Raw genomic sequence first — 21,870 nt, forward strand, 5'->3', positions numbered from 1 at the left:
CAGGAAATCAAGGTTTTTACATTCACTCATCACAGATCCTGACTCCTCTCCACTTCTGCTCTGTAAAGATTTGAAACCCAAATCCTTTTTCACCCTATTCGTCATAGGAGCAACTGTATCAAAACCTTTTTCACTTTCGTTAACACAGAGTTTAGAAATATTAATAACGTGTTGATCCAAACAGACAAAATCTCAATAAAAGCGAGTACCTAGCCCTCAGATCTCTAACAGACCACCCCAATATCATTATCCAAAGTTTGGGCAATGCAGGTGGTATAGGATTACAAGATTGCTCAACCTACAGTACATCACAGAAGCCATACAAATCTATTGGATATATTTTTGTCCTGCTGAAACTGAGCAACGGAGGAAAAGTGTACAGTTCTCATTTATGATTTGGTTGTTGGCTTGCGCTTAAACCAAACTATTAGCATTTATGTGTGCCCATTTTAACGATTTTTAACGATTTAAGGATAATCATTACATCTAAATGCAGCATAGACTAGGGATAATAAAATGTTATACTGTTACACTGAAAATAAGATAAACAGTAAATATGTGATTATCCCCAGCAAGAGAAACCACGTAATCTTGTAGATATGATACTTTTTAATGGCTAACAAAAATACATGATGTTAATGCGAGCTTTCGAATCTGCTTCAGGCTACGTGACTGCCTTCTAAAATCCCTGAATATAAAGTCATTTGTTCTCACTTATGACACAACACACTGTATATCACAATACACATTCGAACGTGCCCAAACTTGCCTTTTTGTTTGCTTATAAAGATTTTAGCTGCGGTAACTTCTGCAAATGAATCAACTATTTGTTGTTATTCAGATGTCAATCTAGAAATATACTCAGATCCTTCTATATTACTAAAAACTGAAAAAGTGTGACTTAAAGATTGATATATTGTGTAACTAAAGCTGAATTCATGATGTTTGGAACTACTGGATAAATTAGTAATACTCTTACAAAGTAGCAACTGTGTACATTGGCTCCATATCAGAAAAGAGGTCATGAGCTGTGCTGAAATCCCATTTATCAGCTACAATTCTCCCACTCAAGTTTAATGACCTCTCAAACATCTCTGGTCAGGTTGTTGGACACCGGATACCTTTGACTCCTCCTTTGTCTCTCTTTATAAGGAACAGCATTTTCCAGACTGGGCAGAGGTGACATGTTGTCCAAAATGTGGCTTCTCTTGGTCCCCGTCTGCCTGGCGATCTTCAGCTCAACTCTTACAGCCGCATCAGAACCGTAAGATATTGATCACTACTATTTGCTTATTATTTATGGATAAGTTACTGCTTTCCTATATGTTTTAAGAAATTGTATGTGTTAAGTTAATAATTAGAGATGAGCGAGCACCAAAATGCTCGGGTGCTCGTTATTCGGGACGAAATTATCGCGATGCTCGAGGGTTCGTTTCGAATAACGAACCCCATTGAAGTCAATGGGCGACCCGAGCATTTTTGTATTTCGCCGATGCTCGCTAAGGTTTTCATGTGTGAAAATCTGGGCAATTCAAGAAAGTGATGGGAACGACACAGCAACGGATAGGGCAGGCGAGGGGCTACATGTTGGGCTGCATCTCAAGTTCACAGGTCCCACTTTTAAGCCACAATACCGGCAAGAGTGGGCCCCCCCAACAACTTTTACTTCTGAAAAGCCCTCATTAGCATGGCATACCTTAGCTAAGCACCACACTAGCTACAACAAAGCACAATCACTGCCTGGATGACACTCCGCTGCCACTTCTCCTGGGTTACATGCTGCCCCCCCCCCCGCACGACGTAGTGTCCACAGCGCACAACAAACTGTCCCTGCGCAGCCTTCAGCTGCCCTCATGCCACACCACCCTCATGTCTATTTATAAGTGCGTCTGCCATGAGGAGGAACCGCAGGCACACACTGCAGAGGGGTTGGCACGGCTAGGCAGCGACCCTCTTTAAAAGTGGTGGGACGATAGCCCACAATGCTGTACAGAAGCAATGAGAAATAGAATCCTGTGCCACCGCCATCAGGAGCTGCACACGTGGGCATAGCAATGGGGAACCTATCTGCCACACACTATTCATTCTGTAAAGGTGTCTGCATGCCCCAGTCAGACTGGTAATATGTACCTTAACAGTAACCGCATTGGTGGTAATGTGGTGGTGACTGCGGACCTAGTAGCGCGGTTTTATTTTGTTGGTTTTCGGAATGTGGCCAGGATTAAGTGGGCCGTGGCGGGGGGGTGGTGGGGGGGCTCTCTTGTAGTGTCGGTAAAGGTGAAATTCTTGGACTGCCACCAGACGAACCAATGCAAAGGCATTTGCCAAGAATGTTTTCCCTGTTGGAGGAGGAGGGGGATGTTTTTGAGTCACTACGTGTCCTCTCCACGTGTCCGTGGTTATATGCACCTTAACAGTAACCGCGTTGGTGGGAAATGGCCTCGCCGCCATCATGTCTTTGGGAAGCCTCTGTTTCCACACCCCAGAGACATACCATTAGCAGCGGTATAGGCAGAGCCCATAATTCGTAACATTTCAGCCATAGCATTAGGACAGGCCCCACTAACATATCAGTAGCAGCATTATAGGAGGAGCGCAGTCTTCGTTCCATGTCAGCAATGGTAGCACTCAAGACAGGCCCCAGTAACAATTCCGAAGCAGCAGTATAGTGGGAGCGCAGTCTTCGTTCCATGTCAGCAATAGTAGCACTCAAGACAGGCCCCAGTAACAATTCCAAAGCAGCAGTATAGCGGGAGCGCAGTCTTCGTTCCATGTCAGCAATAGTAGCACTCAAGACAGTTCCCAGTAACAATTCCGAAGCAGCAGTATAGCGGGAGCGCAGTCTTCGTTCCATGTCAGCAATAGTAGCACTCAAGACAGGCCCCAGTAACAATTCCGAAGCAGCAGTATAGTGGGAGCGCAGTCTTCGTTCCATGTCAGCAATAGTAGCACTCAAGACAGGCCCCAGTAACAATTCCGAAGCAGCAGTATAGTGGGAGCGCAGTCTTAGTTCCATTTCAGTAGCTGCAGTATAGCCAAGGCCCAAGTTACATTTATGTAGCTAAAGTATAGGCCAACCCCACACACACTTCTGTACCATGAGTGCAGGCGAAGAACATACAAATTGGTATGATTACACTGTAGGTGAGGGCCCCAAAAAATTGGTGTACCAACAGTACTAATGTACCTCAGTAAAAATTGGCCATGCCCAACCAAGATGGCAGGTGAAACCCATTAATCGCTTTGGTTAATGTGGCTTAAGTGGTAACTAGGCCTGGAGGCAGCCCAGTTTAACGAAAAATTGGTTCAAGTTAAAGTTTCAACGCTTTTAAGAGCATTGAAACATATAAAAATTGTTTCGAAAAATTAGATGAGTGAGCCTTGTGGCCCAAAGAAAAATTGCCCGTTCAGCGTGATTACGTGAGGTTTCAGGAGGAGGAGCAGGAGGAGGAGGAGGAATATTAGACACAGATTGATGAAGCAGAAATGTCCCCGTTTTGGATGGTGAGAGAGAACGTAGCTTCCATCCGCGGGTGCAGCCTACGTATTGCTTACGTATCGCTGCTGTCCGCTGGTGGAGAAGAGAAGTCTGGGGAAATCCAGGCTTTGTTCATCTTGATGAGTGTTAGCCTGTCGGCACTATCGGTTGACAGGCGGGTATGCTTATCCGTGATGATTCCCCCAGCCGCACTAAACACCCTTTCTGACAAGACGCTAGCCGCAGGACAAGCAAGCACCTCCAGGGCATACAGCGCTAGTTCAGGCCACGTGTCCAGCTTCGACACCCAGTAGTTGTAGGGGGCAGAGGCGTCACGGAGGACGGTCGTGCGATCGGCTACGTACTCCCTCACCATCCTTTTACAGTGCTCCCGCCGACTCAGCCTTGACTGGGGAGCGGTGACACAGTCTTGCTGGGGAGCCATAAAGCTGTCCAGGCCCTTAAAGACTGTTGCACTGCCTGGGCTGTACATGCTGCTCGATCTCCGCACCTCCCCTGCTACCTGGCCCTCGGAACTGCGCCTTCTGCCACTACCGCTGTCGGATGGGAATTTTACCATCAGCTTGTCCGCCAGGGTCCTGTGGTATAGCAACACTCTCGAACCCCTTTCCTCTTCGGCAATAAGAGTGGGAAGGTTCTCCTTATAGCGTGGGTCGAGCAGTGTGTACACCCAGTAATCCGTTGTGGCCAGAATGCGTGTAATGCGAGGGTCACGAGAAAGGCATCCTAATGAAGGCAGCCATGTGTGCCAGGGTACCTGTACGCAACACATGGCTGTCCGCACTAGGAAGATCACTTTCAGGATCCTCCTCCTCCTCCTCAGGCTATACACGCTGAAATGATGACAGGCAAGCAGCATGGGTACCGTCAGCAGTGGGCCAAGCTGTCTCTTCCCCCTCCTCCTCATCCTCCTCATGTTCCTCCTCCTCCTCCTGAACGCGCTGAGATATAGACAGGAGGGTGCTCTGACTATCCAGCGACATACTGTCTTCCCCCGACTCTGTTTCCGAGCGCAAAGCGGCTGCCTTTATGGTTTGCAGGGAACTTCTCAAGATGCATAGCAGAGGAATGGTGACGCTAATGATTGCAGCATCGCCGCTCACCACCTGGGTAGACTGCTCAAAGTTTCGAAGGACCTGGTAGATGTCTGCCAACCAGGCCCACTCTTCTGAAAAGAATTGAGGAGGCTGACTCCCACTGCGCCGCCCATGTTGGAGTTGGTATTCCACTATAGTTCTACGCTGCTCATAGAGCCTAGCCAACATGTGGAGCGTAGAGTTCCACCGTGTGGGCACGTCGCACAGCAGTCGGTGCACTGGCAGATTAAACCGATGTTGCAGGGTGCGCAGGGTGGCAGCGTCCGTGTGGGACTTGCGGAAATGTGCGCAGAGCCGGCGCACCTTTACGAGCAGGTCTGACAAGCGTGGGTAGCTTTTCAGAAAGCGCTGAACCACCAAATTAAAGACGTGGGCCAGGCATGGCACGTGCGTGAGGCTGCCGAGCTGCAGAGCCGCCACCAGGTTACGGCCGTTGTCACACACGACCATGCCCGGTTGGAGGCTCAGCGGCGCAAGCCAACGGTCGGTCTGCTCTGTCAGACCCTGCAGCAGTTCGTGGGCCGTGTGCCTCCTATCTCCTAAGCTGAGTAGTTTCAGCACGGCCTGCTGACGCTTGCCCACCGCTGTGCTGCCACGCCGCGCGACACCGACTGCTGGCGACGTCCTGCTGCTGCTGACACATCTAGATTGCGAGACAGAGGTTGAGGAGGAGGAGGAGGAGGGTGCTTTAGTGGAAGAAGCATACACCGCCGAAAATACCACCACCGAGCTGGGGCCCGCAATTCTGGGGGTGGGTAGGATGTGAGCGGTCCCAGGCTCTGACTCTGTCCCAGCCTCCACTAAATTCACCCAATGTGCTGTCAGGGAGATGTAGTGGCCCTGCCCGCCTGTGCTTGTCCGTAGTTAAGTGGACCTTGCCACTAACCGCATTGGTGAGGGCGCGTACAATGTTGCGGGAGACGTGGTCGTGCAGGGCTGGGACGGCACATCGGGAAAAGTAGTGGCGACTGGGAACTGAGTAGCGCGGGGCCGCCGCCTCCATCATAGCTTTGAAAGCCTCCGTTTCCACAACCCTATACGGCAGCATCTCAAGGCTGATAAATTTGGCTATGTGGACGGTTAACGTTTGAGCGTGCGGGTGCGTGGCGGCATACTTGCGCTTGCGCTCCAACACTTGCGCTAGCGACGGCTGGACTGTGCGGTGCGAGACATTGCTGGATGGGGCCGAGGACAGCGGAGGTGAGGGTGTGGGTGCAGGCCATGAGACGGTAGTGCCTGTGTCCTGAAAGGGGGGTTGGATCTCAGTGGCAGGTTGGGGCACAGGGGGAGAGGCAGCGGTGCAAACCGGAGGCGGTGAACGGCCTTCGTCCCACCTAGTGGGGTGCTTGGCCATCATATGTCTGCGCATGCTGGTGGTGGTGAGGCTGTTGGTGGTGGCTCCCCGGCTGATCTTGGCGCGACAAAGGTTGCACACCACTGTTCGTCGGTCGTCAGGCGTCTCGGTGAAAAACTGCCAGACCTTAGAGCACCTCGGCCTCTGCAGGGTGACATGGCGCGAGGGTGCGCTTTGGGAAACAGTTGGTGGATTATTCGGTCTGGCCCTGCCTCTACCCCTGGCCACCGCACTGCCTCTTGCAACCTGCCCTGCTGCTGCCCGTGCCTCCCCCTCTGAAGACCTGTCCTGTGCAGGCGTTGCACACCAGGTGGGGTCAGTCACCTCATCGTCCTGCTGCTCTTCCTCCGAATCCTCTGTGCGCTCCTTCCTTGGACTTATTGCCCTTACTACTACCTCACTGCAAGACAACTGTGTCTCATCGTCATCGTCCTCCTCACCCACTGAAAGGTCTTGAGACAGTTGGCGGAAGTCCCCAGCCTCATCCCCCGGACCCCGGGAACTTTCCAATGGTTGGGCATCAGTGACGATAAACTCCTCTGGTGGGAGAGGAACCACTGCTGCCCAATCTGAGCAGGGACCCGAGAACAGTTCCTGGGAGTCTTCCCGCTCCTGAGCATGTGTCATTGTAGTGGAGTGAGGAGGCTGGGAGGAAGGAGGAGCAGCAGACAGAGGATTCGGATTTGCAGCAGTGGACGGCGCAGAACTGTGGCTGGACGATAGGTTGCTCGAAGCACTTTCTGCCATCCAGGACAGGACCTGCTCACACTGCTCATTTTCTAATAAAGGTCTCCCGCGTGGACCCATTAATTGGGCGATGAATGTGGGGACAGCAGAAACGTGCCTCTCTCCTAATCGCGCAGCAGTCGGCTGCGACACACCTGGATCAGGAGCTCAGCCTGTGCCCACACCCTCACTTGGCCCTCCGCGTCCTCGCCCGCGTCCACGTCCTCTAGGCCTACCCCTACCCCTCAGCATGCTGTATTACCAGTGATTTGATTTTCCAGGCAGGAAAGAAATTGGCGCAAGGCTGCACTCAACCGTAGCTGGTTGCGTCTGATTTTTTAACGTTCTCCACGCAGCACACACGTACCCAGAGCCCTTAGGACTGACAGAGGCAGGGCAAATATACTTTTTTCCCTTTTGTTTAAAAGGATAGGCCCACTGCGTCTATTCACTGAATAATAAGTTTAATAACTGACACTGTGTTGCGGCCCTGCAAAAGTGTCACAGAACTTTACTGTTGCAGAGTTATTAACTGTGGCAGAGCAGGTATTTCCCAGGCAGGAAAGAAATTGGCGCAAGGCTGCACTCAACCGTAGCTGGTTGCGTCTGATTTTTTTACGTTCTCCACGCAGCACACGTACCCAGAGCCCTGACGGCTGTCAGAGGCAGGGCAAATATAATTTTTTCCCTTTTGTTTTAAAGGAAAGGCCCACTGTGCCTATTCAATGACTAATATAACTGTGTTGCGGCCCTGCAAAAGTGTCACAGAACTTTACTGTTGCAGAGTTATTAACTGTGGCAGAGCAGGTATTTCCCAGGCAGGAAAGAAATTGACGCAAGGCTGCACTCAACCGTAACTGGTTGCGTCTGATTTTTTGACGTTCTCCACGCAGCACACACGTACCCAGAGCCCTTAGGACTGACAGAGGCAGGGCAAATATACTTTTTTCCCTTTTGTTTAAAAGGAAAGGCCCACTGTGCCTATTCAATGACTAATAACTGTGTTGTGGCCCTGCCTACACAATTCTGTGCCTGTAGTATCAATGCAGGGTGCAATGCTCTGCACCGCCGATTTTGAGCAAAAAAAAAACACAGCTAACAGCAGCCTGCACAGTACTCCACACAGTTAAATGTGGCCCTAGAAAGGACCGTTGAGGTTCTTGAAGGCTACACTCACTCCTAACACTCTCCCTGCCTAAGCACCACTTCTGTCCCTAATGCCGGGTGCAATGCTCTGCACTGCCGATTTTGAGAAAAAAAAAAAATTTCTCCACTGCTAACAGCAGCCTGCACACACGTAGATGTGGCCCTAAGAAGGACCGTTGGGGTTCTTGAAGCCTACACTCACTACAAACACTCTCCCTACAGCAACTCCAATAGAACAGCACTGTCCCTCAGCTAACTCACAAGGCATGTGTGACGAGCCGCGGGAGGGGCCGACTTTTATACTCGGGTGACATCTGATCGCCCCAGCCACTCACTGCAGGGGGGTGGTATAGGGCTTGAACGTCACAGGGGGAAGTTGTAATGCCTTCCCTGTCTTTCAATTGGCCAGAAAAGCGCGCTAACGTCTCAGAGAGGAAACTGAAAGTAACCAGAACATCGCGTGGTACTCGTTACGAGTAACGAGCATCCCGAACACCCTAATATTCGCACGAATATCAAGCTCGGACGAGTACGTTCGCTCATCTCTATTAATAATTAAGACTTTTCTTGAAAATAAGTCAGTGATGTATTTATACTGTAGATCAGTGTTCACAAAAGCCAAGACATCCAGCTCTCCATTATCCAGCATGTCTAAGACCTGGGTAGAGCAGGAGCAATACAAATCCAAAAGAATGATTCTAGCACCAAATATGGAATGGCAACGTAACAAGCCTTTATTTAAGTGACAATAAAATCCATATATAGAGAACCATCAGACCAGCTTACGCATTTCGGCTTGATTCTATATTCATAGCCTGTTAAAAAGGTGTCAAGCAGAAATGCAAAAGCTGGGCTAACTGTTCTCTGTAGATGGTTTTTATGAGTGTTTGAATAAAGGCTTGTTATACTTCCATTCCATATGATGTGCTAGATTACTTCTTTTGAATTTGTAGGTCAGCATTCTCCAACCTGATGCTCTCCAAAGGTTGAAAAACTACAACTCCCAACATGCCCTTGATAGTTGGACCTTGGTCCCTTGCATGTATGCCAAGTAAAAAAATCCTTACTTGGCGGTTGAACAAATTTGATTGATCTATAATATCTTGTCCTGCATTTATCCCCCCCCCCCCCCCTTCCTACATTTTGAAATATTATCAACATTTATTTGCTCTTTCTCTAGTGTAGGGTGTTTCAGAGTGAGTCTGGAGAGTGGGTCACCCTGGTCAGGGCAGCTACTCTGCTTAGGTAGCAGTATAATAGTGTTACAACAGGGTTTTTCTTTCTCATTTTAATTTGCTTATTAAAAGTTAGGTTTCATCTCAGAAGGGTTGTGCACTTTTTGGTTTCATAGAGTATAAACTTGACAATTCTAATACACTTTTTATATAATGCATGATAATGATTCCAGTTGCATTATGATGTCTGATTTCCAAATTTTACAAATAACTAATAGCTAATGTTTCTGTATCCTTACAGCCATTATTTGATTACAGTCCCTGTACATTTAGTACAAGGGGCTGAGGAGAAAGCCTGCGTGGCCTTCCTTGATCTGAAGGGGGAGGTTGATCTAAAATTTGAGCTGAAGAAAGATGACCAAGTTTACCCCTTAGCTGAACATAAAATCGAAGCCCATGACCATTATGAGTGTTATCCCTTCAAGGTCTGTATACATCTATAGAGTATAATACATGACTCAACTTACAAAATAGTAATAAATGGTGTTCAATGTACCAAATATTTGAAAATATGGAAACTGGAGAGCAATGTAATGTATTTCATATAGGAATCAGAACCATGTATGGTATTCAATATGGGAAATTCAAGCATATATGATGTTGTGATTCAGAAAACGCTGGCTGCTTTCTTCCATAAACAGCACCACACCAGTCCATAGGCTGCATATGGTATTGCAGCTTTGTCCCATTTACATCAATTAAGCTCAGCTGAAATAACACACCTGATCCATGAATGGTTGTCGTGCTGGTTTAGGAAGAACACAGCAGATTTTTGTATTCGTGGACAAACCCATAAGCAGGCAATCTTATCAGGAGTCCACCCTCACCCAAGGGGAACATTAGAAATAACAAATGGGTCAGAATTTTCAATACAAACTAATTAAAAAGTTATTTTGGCCCATATAACATAGCAAACATAGAAATAAGCAAAAAACAAAAATCCCAAACAAACCTATTAAGGTTCACATGTAAAAAAAAAATTGGCCTTGGAATGAATTTTGCAAACGGGAAAGTGCAGAAGATTTATTTCAGCTGGTTAAGGTATAGTATAAGTTATGAGCCAATGGTGTATCAAACAGCCAGGACACAATTGCCATGGAGCATCTGATGGAAGAGAGCAGAAACCTGCAGCCAAACAGGAGAGAGGGCTAATTATCTCCACTGTTAGGCTCTCTTAGGCTATGTTCACACATCATAAATCAATGACAATTCTTAACTGAAATCCATACGGTGATCACAGATTTTCATGTGCTTACGCCATGGTTCTGTATGTGGATTTAATCTATTTATTGGGAAAAATCCACATGCAGATTTTCTGACAAGGATTCCACATCTAATTTATGCCAAGAAGTGATGTGTCACTTTTTTTTCCCATGCAGATTTCATGTCTGCAAGTGGAAAAAAATCTGTGCCGTATACACTACAGTGTGAATTCCCATTAAAACCAATGGGATACTTCAGGATTAGAGATGAGCGAACGTACTCGTCCGAGCTTGATATTCGTGCGAATATTAGGGTGTTCGGGATGCTCGTTACTCATAACGAGTACCACGCGGTGTTCCGGTTACTTTCAGTTTCCTCTCTGAGACGTTAGCGCGCTTTTCTGGCCAATTGAAAGACAGGGAAGGCATTACAACTTCCCCCTGTGACGTTCAAGCCCTATACCACCCCCCTGCTGTGAGTGGCTGGGGCGATCAGATGTCACCCGAGTATAAAAGTCGGCCCCTCCCGCGGCTCGCCTCAGATGCCTTGTGACTGAGTTAGCTGAGGGAAAGTGCTGCTGCTGGTGCTGCTGTAGGGAGAGTGTTAGGAGTGAGTGTAGGCTTCAAGAACCCCAACGGTCCTTCTCAGGGCCACATCTATCCGTGTGCAGTACTGTGGAGGGTGCTGTTAGCAGTGTTGCACAAATTTTTTTTTTTCAAAATCGTCAGTCTGCAGAGCATTGCGCCTTGCAGTAATACTACAGGGACAGAAGTGGTGCTTAGGTAGGGAGAGTGTTAGGAGTGAGTGTAGGCTTCAAGAACCCCAACGGTCCTTCTTAGGGCCACATCTATCCGTGTGCAGTACTGTGCAGGCTGCTGTTAGCAGTGTTGCATATTTTTTTCTTTTCAAAATCGGCTGTCTGCAGAGCATTGTGCCTTGCAGTAATACTACAGGGAGAGAATTGTGTAGGCAGGGCCAGAAGACATATATTATTGATTGAATATAGTCAGTAGGCCCTCCGTTTCCAAAAAAGGGAAAAATTGTATTTGTCCTGCAGTCTTGCGCCAATTTATTTCCTGCCTGGGAAAAGTAACCGCTGTGCTGCACTTCATATAACTGCATTTCTGTGCAACACATATCTTATCTGATTGAATATAGTCAGTGGGCCCTCCGTTTCCCAAAAAGGGAAACATTCTATTTGTCCTGCAGGCTTGCGCCTATTTATTTGCTGCCTGTGAAAAGTCTCCGCTCTGCTGCACTTCATATAACTGCATTTCTGTGCAAACATATCTTATCTGATTGAATATAGTCAGTGGGCCCTCCGTTTCCCAAAAAGGGAAACATTCTATTTGTCCTGCAGGCTTGCGCCAATTTATTTGCTGCCTGTGAAAAGTAACTGCTCTGCTGCACTTCATATAACTGCATTTCTGTGCAACACATATCTTATCTGATTGAATATAGTCAGTGGGCCCTCCGTTTCTCAAAAAGGGAAACATTCTATTTGTCCTGCAGGCTTGCGCCAATTTATTTGCTGCCTGTGAAAAGTAACTGCTCTGCTGCACTTCATATAACTGCATTTCTGTGCAACACATATCTTATCTGATTGAATATAGTCAGTGGGCCCTCCGTTTCCCAAAAAGGGAAACATTCTATTTGTCCTGCAGGCTTGCGCCAATTTATTTGCTGCCTGGGAAATCACTGGTAATATAGCATGCTGAGGGGTAGGGGTAAGCCTAGAGGACGTGGACGTGGCCGAGGACGCGTAGGCCCAAGTGAGGGTGTGCGCACAGGGCGAGCTCCTGATCAAGGTGTATCGCAGCCGACTGCTGCGCGATTAGGAGAGAGGCACGTTTCTGGCGTCCCCACATTCATCGCCCAATTAATGGGTCCACGCGGGAGACCTTTATTAGAAAATGAGCAGTGTGAGCAGGTCCTGTCGTGGATGGCAGAAAGTGCTTCGAGCAAGCTATCATCCACCCACAGTTCTGCGCCGTCCAGTGCTGCAAATCCAAATCCTCTGGCTGCTACTCCTCCTTCCTCCCAGCCTCCTCACTCCACTACAATGACACATGCTCAGGAGCAGGCAGACTCCCAGGAACTGTTCTCAGGCCCCTGCTCAGATTGGGCAGCAGTGGTTCCTCTCCCACCAGAGGAGTTTATTGTCACTGATGCCCAACCATTGGAAAGTTCCCGGGGTCCGGGGGATGAGGCTGGGGACTTCCGGCAACTGTCTCAAGACCTTTCAGTGGGTGAGGAGGACGATGACGATGAGACACAGTTGTCTTGCAGTGAGGTAGTAGTAAGGGCAGTAAGTCCGAGGGAGGAGCGCACAGAGGATTCGGAGGAAGAGCAGCAGGACGATGAGGTGACTGACCCCACCTGGTGTGCAACGCCTGCACAGGACAGGTCTTCAGAGGGGGAGGCACGGGCAGCAGCAGGGCAGGTTGCAAGAGGCAGTGCGGTGGCCAGGGGTAGAGGCAGGGCCAGACCAAATAATCCACCAACTGTTTCCCAAAGCACACCCTCGCGCCATGCCACCCTGCAGAGGCCGAGGTGCTCTAAGGTCTGGCAGTTTTTCACAGAGACGCCTGACGACCGACGAACAGTGGTGTGCAACCTTTGTCGCGCCAAGATCAGCCGGGGAGCCACCACCAACAGCCTCACCACCACCAGCATGCGCAGACATATGATGGCCAAGCACCCCACAAGGTGGGACGAAGGCCGTTCACCGCCTCCGGTTTGCACCGCTGCCTCTCCCCCTGTGCCCCAACCTGCCACTGAGATCCAACCCCCCTCTCAGGACACAGGCACTACCGTCTCCTGGCCTGCACCCACACCCTCACCTCCGCTGTCCTCGGCCCCATCCACCAATGTCTCGCACCGCACAGTCCAGCCGTCGCTAGCGCAAGTGTTGGAGCGCAAGCGCAAGTACGCCGCCACGCAACCGCACGCTCAATCGTTAACCGTCCACATCGCCAAATTTATCAGCCTTGAGATGCTGCCGTATAGGGTTGTGGAAACGGAGGCTTTCAAAGCTATGATGGCGGCGGCGGCCCCGCGCTACTCAGTTCCCAGTCGCCACTACTTTTCCCGATGTGCCGTCCCAGCCCTGCACGACCACGTCTCCCGCAACATTGTACGCGCCCTCACCATTGCGGTTAGTGGCAAGGTCCACTTAACTACGGACACGTGGACAAGCACAGGCGGGCAGGGCCACTACATCTCCCTGACGGCACATTGGGTGAATTTAGTGGAGGCTGGGACAGAGTCAGAGCCTGGGACCGCTCACGTCCTACCCACCCCCAGAATTGCGGGCCCCAGCTCGGTGGTGGTATGTTCGGCGGTGTATGCTTCCTCCACTAAAGCACCCTCCTCCTCCTCCTCAAGCTCTGTCTCGCAATCTAGATGTGTCAGCAGCAGCAGGACGTCGCCAGCAGTCGGTGTCGCGCGGCGTGGCAGCACAGCGGTGGGCAAGCGTCAGCAGGCCGTGCTGAAACTACTCAGCTTAGGAGATAGGAGGCACATGGCCCACGAACTGCTGCAGGGTCTGACAGAGCAGACCGACCGTTGGCTTGCGCCGCTGAGCCTCCAACCGGGTATGGTCGTGTGTGACAACGGCCGTAACCTGGTGGCGGCTCTGCAGCTCGGCAGCCTCACGCACGTGCCATGCCTGGCCCACGTCTTTAATTTGGTGGTTCAGTGCTTTCTGAAAAGCTACCCACGCTTGTCAGACCTGCTCGTAAAGGTGTGCCGGCTCTGCGCACATTTCCGCAAGTCCCACACGGACGCTGCCACCCTGCGCACCCTGCAACATCGGTTTAATCTGCCAGTGCACCGACTGCTGTGCGACGTGCCCACACGGTGGAACTCTACGCTCCACATGTTGGCTAGGCTCTATGAGCAGCGTAGAGCTATAGTGGAATACCAACTCCAACATGGGCGGCGCAGTGGGAGTCAGCCTCCTCAATTCTTTTCAGAAGAGTGGGCCTGGTTGGCAGACATCTGCCAGGTCCTTCGAAACTTTGAGCAGTCTACCCAGGTGGTGAGCGGCGATGCTGCAATCATTAGCGTCACCATTCCTCTGCTATGCATCTTGAGAAGTTCCCTGCAAACCATAAAGGCAGCCGCTTTGCGCTCGGAAACAGAGTCGGGGCAAGACAGTATGTCGCTGGATAGTCAGAGCACCCTCCTGTCTATATCTCAGCGCGTTCAGGAGGAGGAGCATGAGGAGGATGAGGAGGAGGGGGAAGAGACAGCTTGGCCCACTGCTGACGGTACCCATGCTGCTTGCCTGTCATCATTTCAGCGTGTATGGCCTGAGGAGGAGGAGGAGGAGGAGGATCCTGAAAGTGATCTTCCTAGTGCGGACAGCCATGTGTTGCGTACAGGATCCCTGGCACACATGGGTGACTTCATGTTAGGATGCCTTTCTCGTGACCCTCGCGTTACACGCATTCTGGCCACTACGGATTACTGGGTGTACACACTGCTCGACCCACGCTATAAGGAGAACCTTCCCACTCTCATTCCCGAAGAGGAAAGGGGTTCGAGAGTGTTGCTATACCGCAGGACCCTGGCGGACAAGCTGATGGTAAAATTCCCATCCGACAGCGCTAGTGGCAGAAGGCGCAGTTCCGAGGGCCAGGTAGCAGGGGAGGTGCGGAGATCGAGCAGCATGTACAGCCCAGGCAGTGCAACAGTCTTTAAGGGCCTGGGCAGCTTTATGGCTCCCCAGCAAGACTGTGTCACCGCTCCCCAGTCAAGGCTGAGTCGGCGGGAGCACTGTAAAAGGATGGTGAGGGAGTACGTAGCCGATCGCACGACCGTCCTCCGTGACGCCTCTGCCACCTACAACTACTGGGTGTCGAAGCTGGACACGTGGCCTGAACTAGCGCTGTATGCCCTGGAGGTGCTTGCTTGTCCTGCGGCTAGCGTCTTGTCGGAGAGGGTGTTTAGTGCGGCTGGGGGAATCATCACAGATAAGCGTACCCGCCTGTCAACTGACAGTGCCGACAGGCTAACACTCATCAAGATGAACAAAGCCTGGATTTCTCCAGACTTCTCTTCTCCACCAGCGGACAGCAGCGATACCTAAGCAATACGTAGGCTGCACCCGCGGATGGAAGCATCGTTCTCTCTCACCATCCAAAACGGGGACATTTCTGCTTCATCAATCTGTGTATAATATTCCTCCTCCTCCTCCTGCTCCTCCTCCTGAAACCTCACGTAATCACGCTGAACGGGCAATTTTTCTTAGGGCCACAAGGCTCACTCATATAATTTTTCTAAAAATTTTTTATACGTTTCAATGCTCTTAAAAGCGTTGGAACTTTAACTTGAACCAATTTTTCGTTAAACTGGGCTGCCTCCAGGCCTAGTTACCACTTAAGCCACATTAACCAAAGCGATTAATGGGTTTCACCTGCCATCTTGGTTGGGCATGGCCAATTTTTACTGAGGTACATTAGTACTGTTGGTACACCAATTTTTTTGGGCCCTCACCTACAGTGTAATCATAGCAATTTCTATGTTCTTCGCCTGCACTCATGGTACAGAAAGGTGTGTGGGGTTGGCCTACACTTTAGCTACATAAATGTAACTTGGGCCTTGGCTATACTGCAGCTACTGAAATGGAACTAAGACTGCGCTCCCACTATACTGCTGCTTCAGAATTGTTCCTGGGGCCTGTGTAGGCTGCTACTATTACTTAAATGGAACTTAGACTATGCTCCTCCTATACTGCTGCTTCGGAATTGTTACTGGGGCCTGTCTTGAGTGCTACTATTACTGAAATGGAACGAAGACTGCGCTCCCACTATACTGCTGCTTCGGAATTGTTACTGGTGCCTGTCTTGAGTGCTACTATTACTGAAATGGAATGAAGACTGCGCTCCCACTATACTGCTGCTTCGGAATTGTTACTGGGGCCTGTCTTGAGTGCTACTATTACTGAAATGGAACTAATACTGTGCTCCCCCTATAATGCTGCTAGTGATATGTTAGTGGGGCCTGTCCTAATGCTACGGCTGAAATGTTACGAATTATGGGCTCTGCCTATACCGCTGCTAATGGTATGTCTCTGGGGTGTGGAAACAGAGGCTTCCCAAAGACATGATGGCGGCGAGGCCATTTCCCACCAACGCGGTTACTGTTAAGGTGCATATAACCACGGACACGTGGAGAGGACACGTAGTGCCTCAAAAACATCCCCCGCCACGGCCCAGTTAATCCTGGCCACATTCCGAAAACCAACAAAATAAAACCACGCTACTAGGTCCGCAGTCACCACCACATTACCACCAACGCAGTTACTGTTAAGGTGCATATAACCACGGACACGTGGAGAGGACACGTATTGCCTCAAAAACATCCCCCTCCTCCTCCAACAATGAAAACATTCTTGGCAAATGCCTTTGCATTGGTTCGTCTGGTGGCAGTCCAAGAATTTCACCTTTACCGACACAACAAGAGAGCCCCCCCACCATCCCCCCGCCACGGCCCACTTAAACCTGGCCACATTCCAAAAACCAACAAAATAAAACCGCGCTACTAGGTCCGCAGTCACCACCACATTACCACCAACGCGGTTACTGTTAAGGTGCATATAACCACGGACACGTGGAGAGGACACGTAGTGCCTTAAAAAACATCCCCCGCCACGGCCAACTTAATCCTGGCCACATTCCGAAAACCAACAAAATACAACCGCGCTACTAGGTCCGCAGTCACCACCACATTACCACCAACGCGGTTACTGTTAAGGTATATATTACCAGTCTGACTGGGGCATGCAGACATCTTGACAGAATGAATAGTGTGTGGCACATAGGTTCCCTATTGCTATGCCCACGTGTGCAGCTCCTGATGGCGGTGGCACAGGATTATATTTCTCATTGCTTCTGTACAGCATTGTGGGCTATCGCCCCACCACTTTTAAAGAGGGTTGCTGCTTAGCCGTGCCAACCCTCTGCAGTGTGTGCCTGCAGTTCCTCCTCATGGCAGACGCACTTATAAATAGACATGAGGGTGGTGTGGCATGAGGGCAGCTGAAGGCTGCGCAGGGACAGTTTGGTGTGCGCTGTGGACACTGCGTCGTGCAGGGGGGAGGGGGGTTGGGCAGCATGTAACCCAGGAGAAGTGGCAGCAGAGTTTCATGCAGGCAGTGATTGTGCTTTGTTGTAGGTAGTGTGGTGCTTAGCTAAGGTATGCCATGCTAATGAGGGCTTTTCAGAAGTAAAAGTTGTTGGGGGGGGGCCCACTCTTGCCGGTATTGTGGCTTAATAGTGGGACCTGGGAACTTGAGATGCAGCCCAACATGTAGCCCCTCGCCTGCCCTATCCGTTGCTGTGTCGTTCCCATCACTTTCTTGAATTGCCCAGATTTTCACACATGGAAACCTTAGCGAGCATCGGCGAAATACAAAAATGCTCGGGTCGCCCATTGACTTCAATGGGGTTCGTTACTCGAAACGAACCCTCGAGCATTGCGAAAATTTCGTCCCGAGTAACGAGCACCCGAGCATTTTGCTGCTCGCTCATCTCTATTCAGGATGCAAATTATGCAGCAGATTTGATCTGGAATTAGCAGAGATTTTACAGTGAAAATGACATACAAACATAACCTTATATATCTCCCTTTCAGTTCAATAGGTATTAAAATACAGACTGACTACATGCAGCCAGAATTATATACTTTGTAAAATCGTGAAACAGACCTCCCCATATGGATATATTATAAAACGAATTGTGATTGTATGGAAGAAAAGCTTTATTATATTTGCTTTAGATGGGTTGTGCTAACTTTACTATGTATCCCAGATTAACAAGATAAAAGAAAAGTGTCTGGCCAGTGGGGGGGGGGGGTTGATTACTGGGAACCACAAATGAATGGGGCTGCGGTCAAGCATGACATTTTTTCTCCATTCATCTCTATTGGACTGATAGTGGAGTTGTTGAATTAAATTGTCTGTCAAAATACTAACAACCACCTGTCTGTGAGTGATAAGTGACTGTGTGTTACATGTGATGATGTCATCACCATGTGATCAGTTGCTAGGGCTCTGAGCTCCACCCTTGATTACATGACAATGACATTATCACAGGTCTTTCATCCCTGTGCATTGAATGGGGATTAAGGGCGGACTATATCTCTGCAATAAGTAATGGATACTCAGTCTGGCAGTTTGTATCTGGTTGTGAGACAGCTGGACACCTGTGTGAAGACTCCAATAAATCGCAACCAAAGAACAGAAGACGACAGCACACGCTAAACCTCAATTGAAGATGGAGGAAACCACTGGGCAGGGAATTGCACGCTTCTTGACCAGTTCTGGATCCACTGAACCGGAAATAGCAGGAACCAATGTATAATGGAGATGAAGCAGCATCCACGGAAATTATTTCAAACGTTTTAATTCATCCAGCATAAAACAACGTTTCAACCACGATGTGGTCTTTGTCAAGTTCAAATGACACGATGCATAACCACGTGCTTATATACAAACAGAACACTCCCCTTACCCAATACAAAAACCCAACGTAAATGTGAAAATGCTAAAAACACATAACAGACATGGAACAGACCCAATGGTTGGACGGACCGGAGTGAGCCGACTGGTGTATCAGCCGCTTCTCATCATGTCCTAATTCCTTCAGTGGATTCACGGAAACGCCGTCCCTCTCTATCTACGGCAGTTCGGAGATGGGCCCCGTTCACGCGATGTGTACACAGAGCGGGAGGGGGAGATGATCTTACTCACTCTCCTATGCGCAAGCGCAGAAATCCATGCATCGTTTTAGAACAGAGAATGCGAAACTGGGAGGCAAGGGCTGATCAGACGCAGCCGTGGCCATCCATTCGGTTGGGACTAGATACAAAAATTTTTTTTTCCCTAATAATTAAATGTGTTACAGCAGCAGTGCTGACCCTGTAATGGTATCCCCCTCATCTGCCAACTCCGCAAACTTGTTGCAGTGTGCCATTTCAGAACTAGCCTCCCTGGTTATCTTCCCTCTACCCCTTCTAACTGTCACCCAGTTAGCTGCCTGCTTGTTCTGCTCTCCCAAACTACCATCCACCCCTGCATCTACCCCAGCAAGTGCCTGCTCAGTGAGGAGAAAACTCCTTTCCATATTATTAATGGATTTTAGTGTTGCCAGTCATTCATTTAAATCCAGGATTTGGGCTTCCAAATGTGCGATGTGCATGCACCACCACAATAGTATACACCCTCGATCGGCTGATCAAGGACCATATACATTCCACAAGTAGAACAGTGGACAGAATTATCAAGCATGGAGCACATTCTAGTGGAGATCTACAAATTTACTTACAGTAATAATAGAATCAACTAGATCACACTCCACATGTGCCTCTGCCCATTTGCAACCACTCACATGCCTCTGCCCATTCACAAATACTTACTAACCAACCAGACAAAGATAACGTTGTGTTATGTATTTTAGGATTCACCCTGCAAGTAATTGGTTGTATTTCTCACAAGTGCTTCTAAGACACCCTTTACTCTTCCTTAGATTCTTTCAGTGAGGGTTTCCACACCTGACATAATTTGTCTCCCTGGATTGCTAGCTTTGTGTATTTTGGGTTTACTTTCAGGATACCACTGACCTACTGAACAAACTGTCAACCATAGGTCCCCTTCCTAATGGTGCCATCCTGGCCACAATGTGGAGTCCTTATATTCCAACATCCCACATATGGATGGACTGACCCCCTGCCAGTTGCACCTTTAAGCCAATGGGATTACTTCTGAATCTGTGTTACAACTCAGAAGATTTATTCTCATGCTAAACTATTTCTCCTTTGGCAAAGAGATATACCTTCAACTCAATGGAACCACATTGGGCAGTAAAAGGGCACCACTATATGCCAACCTTTTCACTGCAAAACTGGAGAGTGACTTCTTGGCCTTCTGCTTGATTAAACCATTGGCTTTTTTCTGCTACATTGATGACATTATAATCATCTGGATCAATGTTGAACAAGAACTAATGAAATTCCATAAGAGATTCAATGTATTTCACCCCACCACAAACCTGATATTGAGCTAGTCATATACGGAAAGCAGCTTTTTGGAAACCACCATAAAAATTTTTAAAAATACAATACAGACATCCCTGTATCAAAAACCTATTGATTGGCTCAGATTATAAGGTTCCAGATAAAGAAAGTATTGGTTGTCAAGTGAGTATTCTGAGAGTGAAGCCAACCATATTGTAAGTACAGACTTCCGATGACCCTTCTCAATTTCCTGATATATTTTTGAGTCGGATCTTGATCCAGTTTGGTGCAATGTGTAGTGTCAGTCAGCTGTCTGTCTGCTTCTGTAATGTAGTCACATCATCATAACACAGCCCATTACCCACTCTCGGGCTGCAGAGGTTTCTTTTCTCTTACAGTCTGGATGGGTAAACTGCAGGAGCTTCTAGCTCTGGGTCACTAGGAGTAGCATGTCCACTCCTTTTACCAAAGCCTGACAGGTGCCTCAGGATTGAATGAGTAGAGGCATCCTTTCTATTCTGGATCAATGTTCACATAATCCCTCTATACTGTATTACTGCAAAAAAAACAAACACACACACACATATACAGTCACATTTAATAGACAATTACAAGCACGAAACCTGTCAAAGCCTCTGATCCTTAAGAAACAAAGAAATCAGAAAAAGTATGACAAATGCCTTCATTTCCATTTCCCTTCAGGTCCCTGTCATACAGCAGAGTATTTCAATCTGGTCACTTCATGTGACTGCTCATGGAGATCATATCAATACAGATGAAAGTAAGAAGGTTGTCATTACAACACACGATAGTTGCGTTCTTCAAACTGATAAATCTGTCTACAAACCAGGCGATACAGGTAAGGTCTGATATATATGATTCATTTATTTATGATTTTACATAATATGATTTCCACAGTGAATATAATATTTAGGCCACATTCATGTCTGTGTTTGGGCTTTAGTTCAGTTTTTTTCCTCATCCATTATGGGAACAGAAAAACGAAATCTTTGCCAGAATGTATCCAACTCATGACAGAATCAAACAGCAGCGAATTGACTCCATTAAATAGAATGGGGTCCATCTGGCTTCCATTTTGTGCTCTGACAGTTTCCTGGACAACATAGCACAGCTATTTCATCTAGAATTGTATGCTGGATAAATGCCAGAAGCTCTAAATAGAGCATTTGAAGCCGATATGAATATTGCCTTACAGATTCTGGAATTAATACCACCCAAACACAAATGTTATATAAAAGCCAATCAAATATCAGGAATACATAAAATCAAAACTTACAAATGTAGGAATGTATCTGAGATAACCAGTGTCAACATCAGAATAGAACCTGCAAACAAAAAACTATGTTTATACTGCTTCATACAGTGACTTATGGCGCTGAAAATGGTGGTCTAGTGCGAAAGGTAGTTTTAAAAAGTTCTATCACAAAGCATCCAGAATTTAATTAAAAGGGGTTGTCTTAAAAATATTGTTCATAGCTAAATACAGACCATAATTATAAACATTTTTTTGTATGTGCTCTTATTAAAAAATGTTTCTGTCCCCAGATATTTCAGGACTAATGTTAGAAT

The 21,870-nt window shown here is 48.2% G+C and overlaps 1 protein-coding gene across 1 annotated transcript in view; it reads left to right on the top strand.

Moving 5' to 3' along the window:
* Positions 1-1,163: 1,163 nt before the first annotated feature.
* The window catches only part of LOC136626156 (alpha-2-macroglobulin-like), a 459,985-nt gene continuing 439,278 nt past the window's right edge, over positions 1,164-21,870 (top strand). Inside the window, exons 1-3 of the mRNA XM_066600963.1 lie at positions 1,164-1,264; positions 9,299-9,482; positions 20,983-21,139. Of these exons, the coding sequence (XP_066457060.1) occupies positions 1,185-1,264; positions 9,299-9,482; positions 20,983-21,139 (421 nt within the window). The 5' untranslated portion in view covers positions 1,164-1,184. The remainder of the gene's footprint in view (positions 1,265-9,298; positions 9,483-20,982; positions 21,140-21,870) is intronic.

The sequence above is a fragment of the Eleutherodactylus coqui genome, chromosome 4 (genome assembly GCF_035609145.1).
Source record: "Eleutherodactylus coqui strain aEleCoq1 chromosome 4, aEleCoq1.hap1, whole genome shotgun sequence".
In the NCBI taxonomy this organism is placed as follows: Eukaryota; Metazoa; Chordata; class Amphibia; order Anura; family Eleutherodactylidae; genus Eleutherodactylus; species Eleutherodactylus coqui.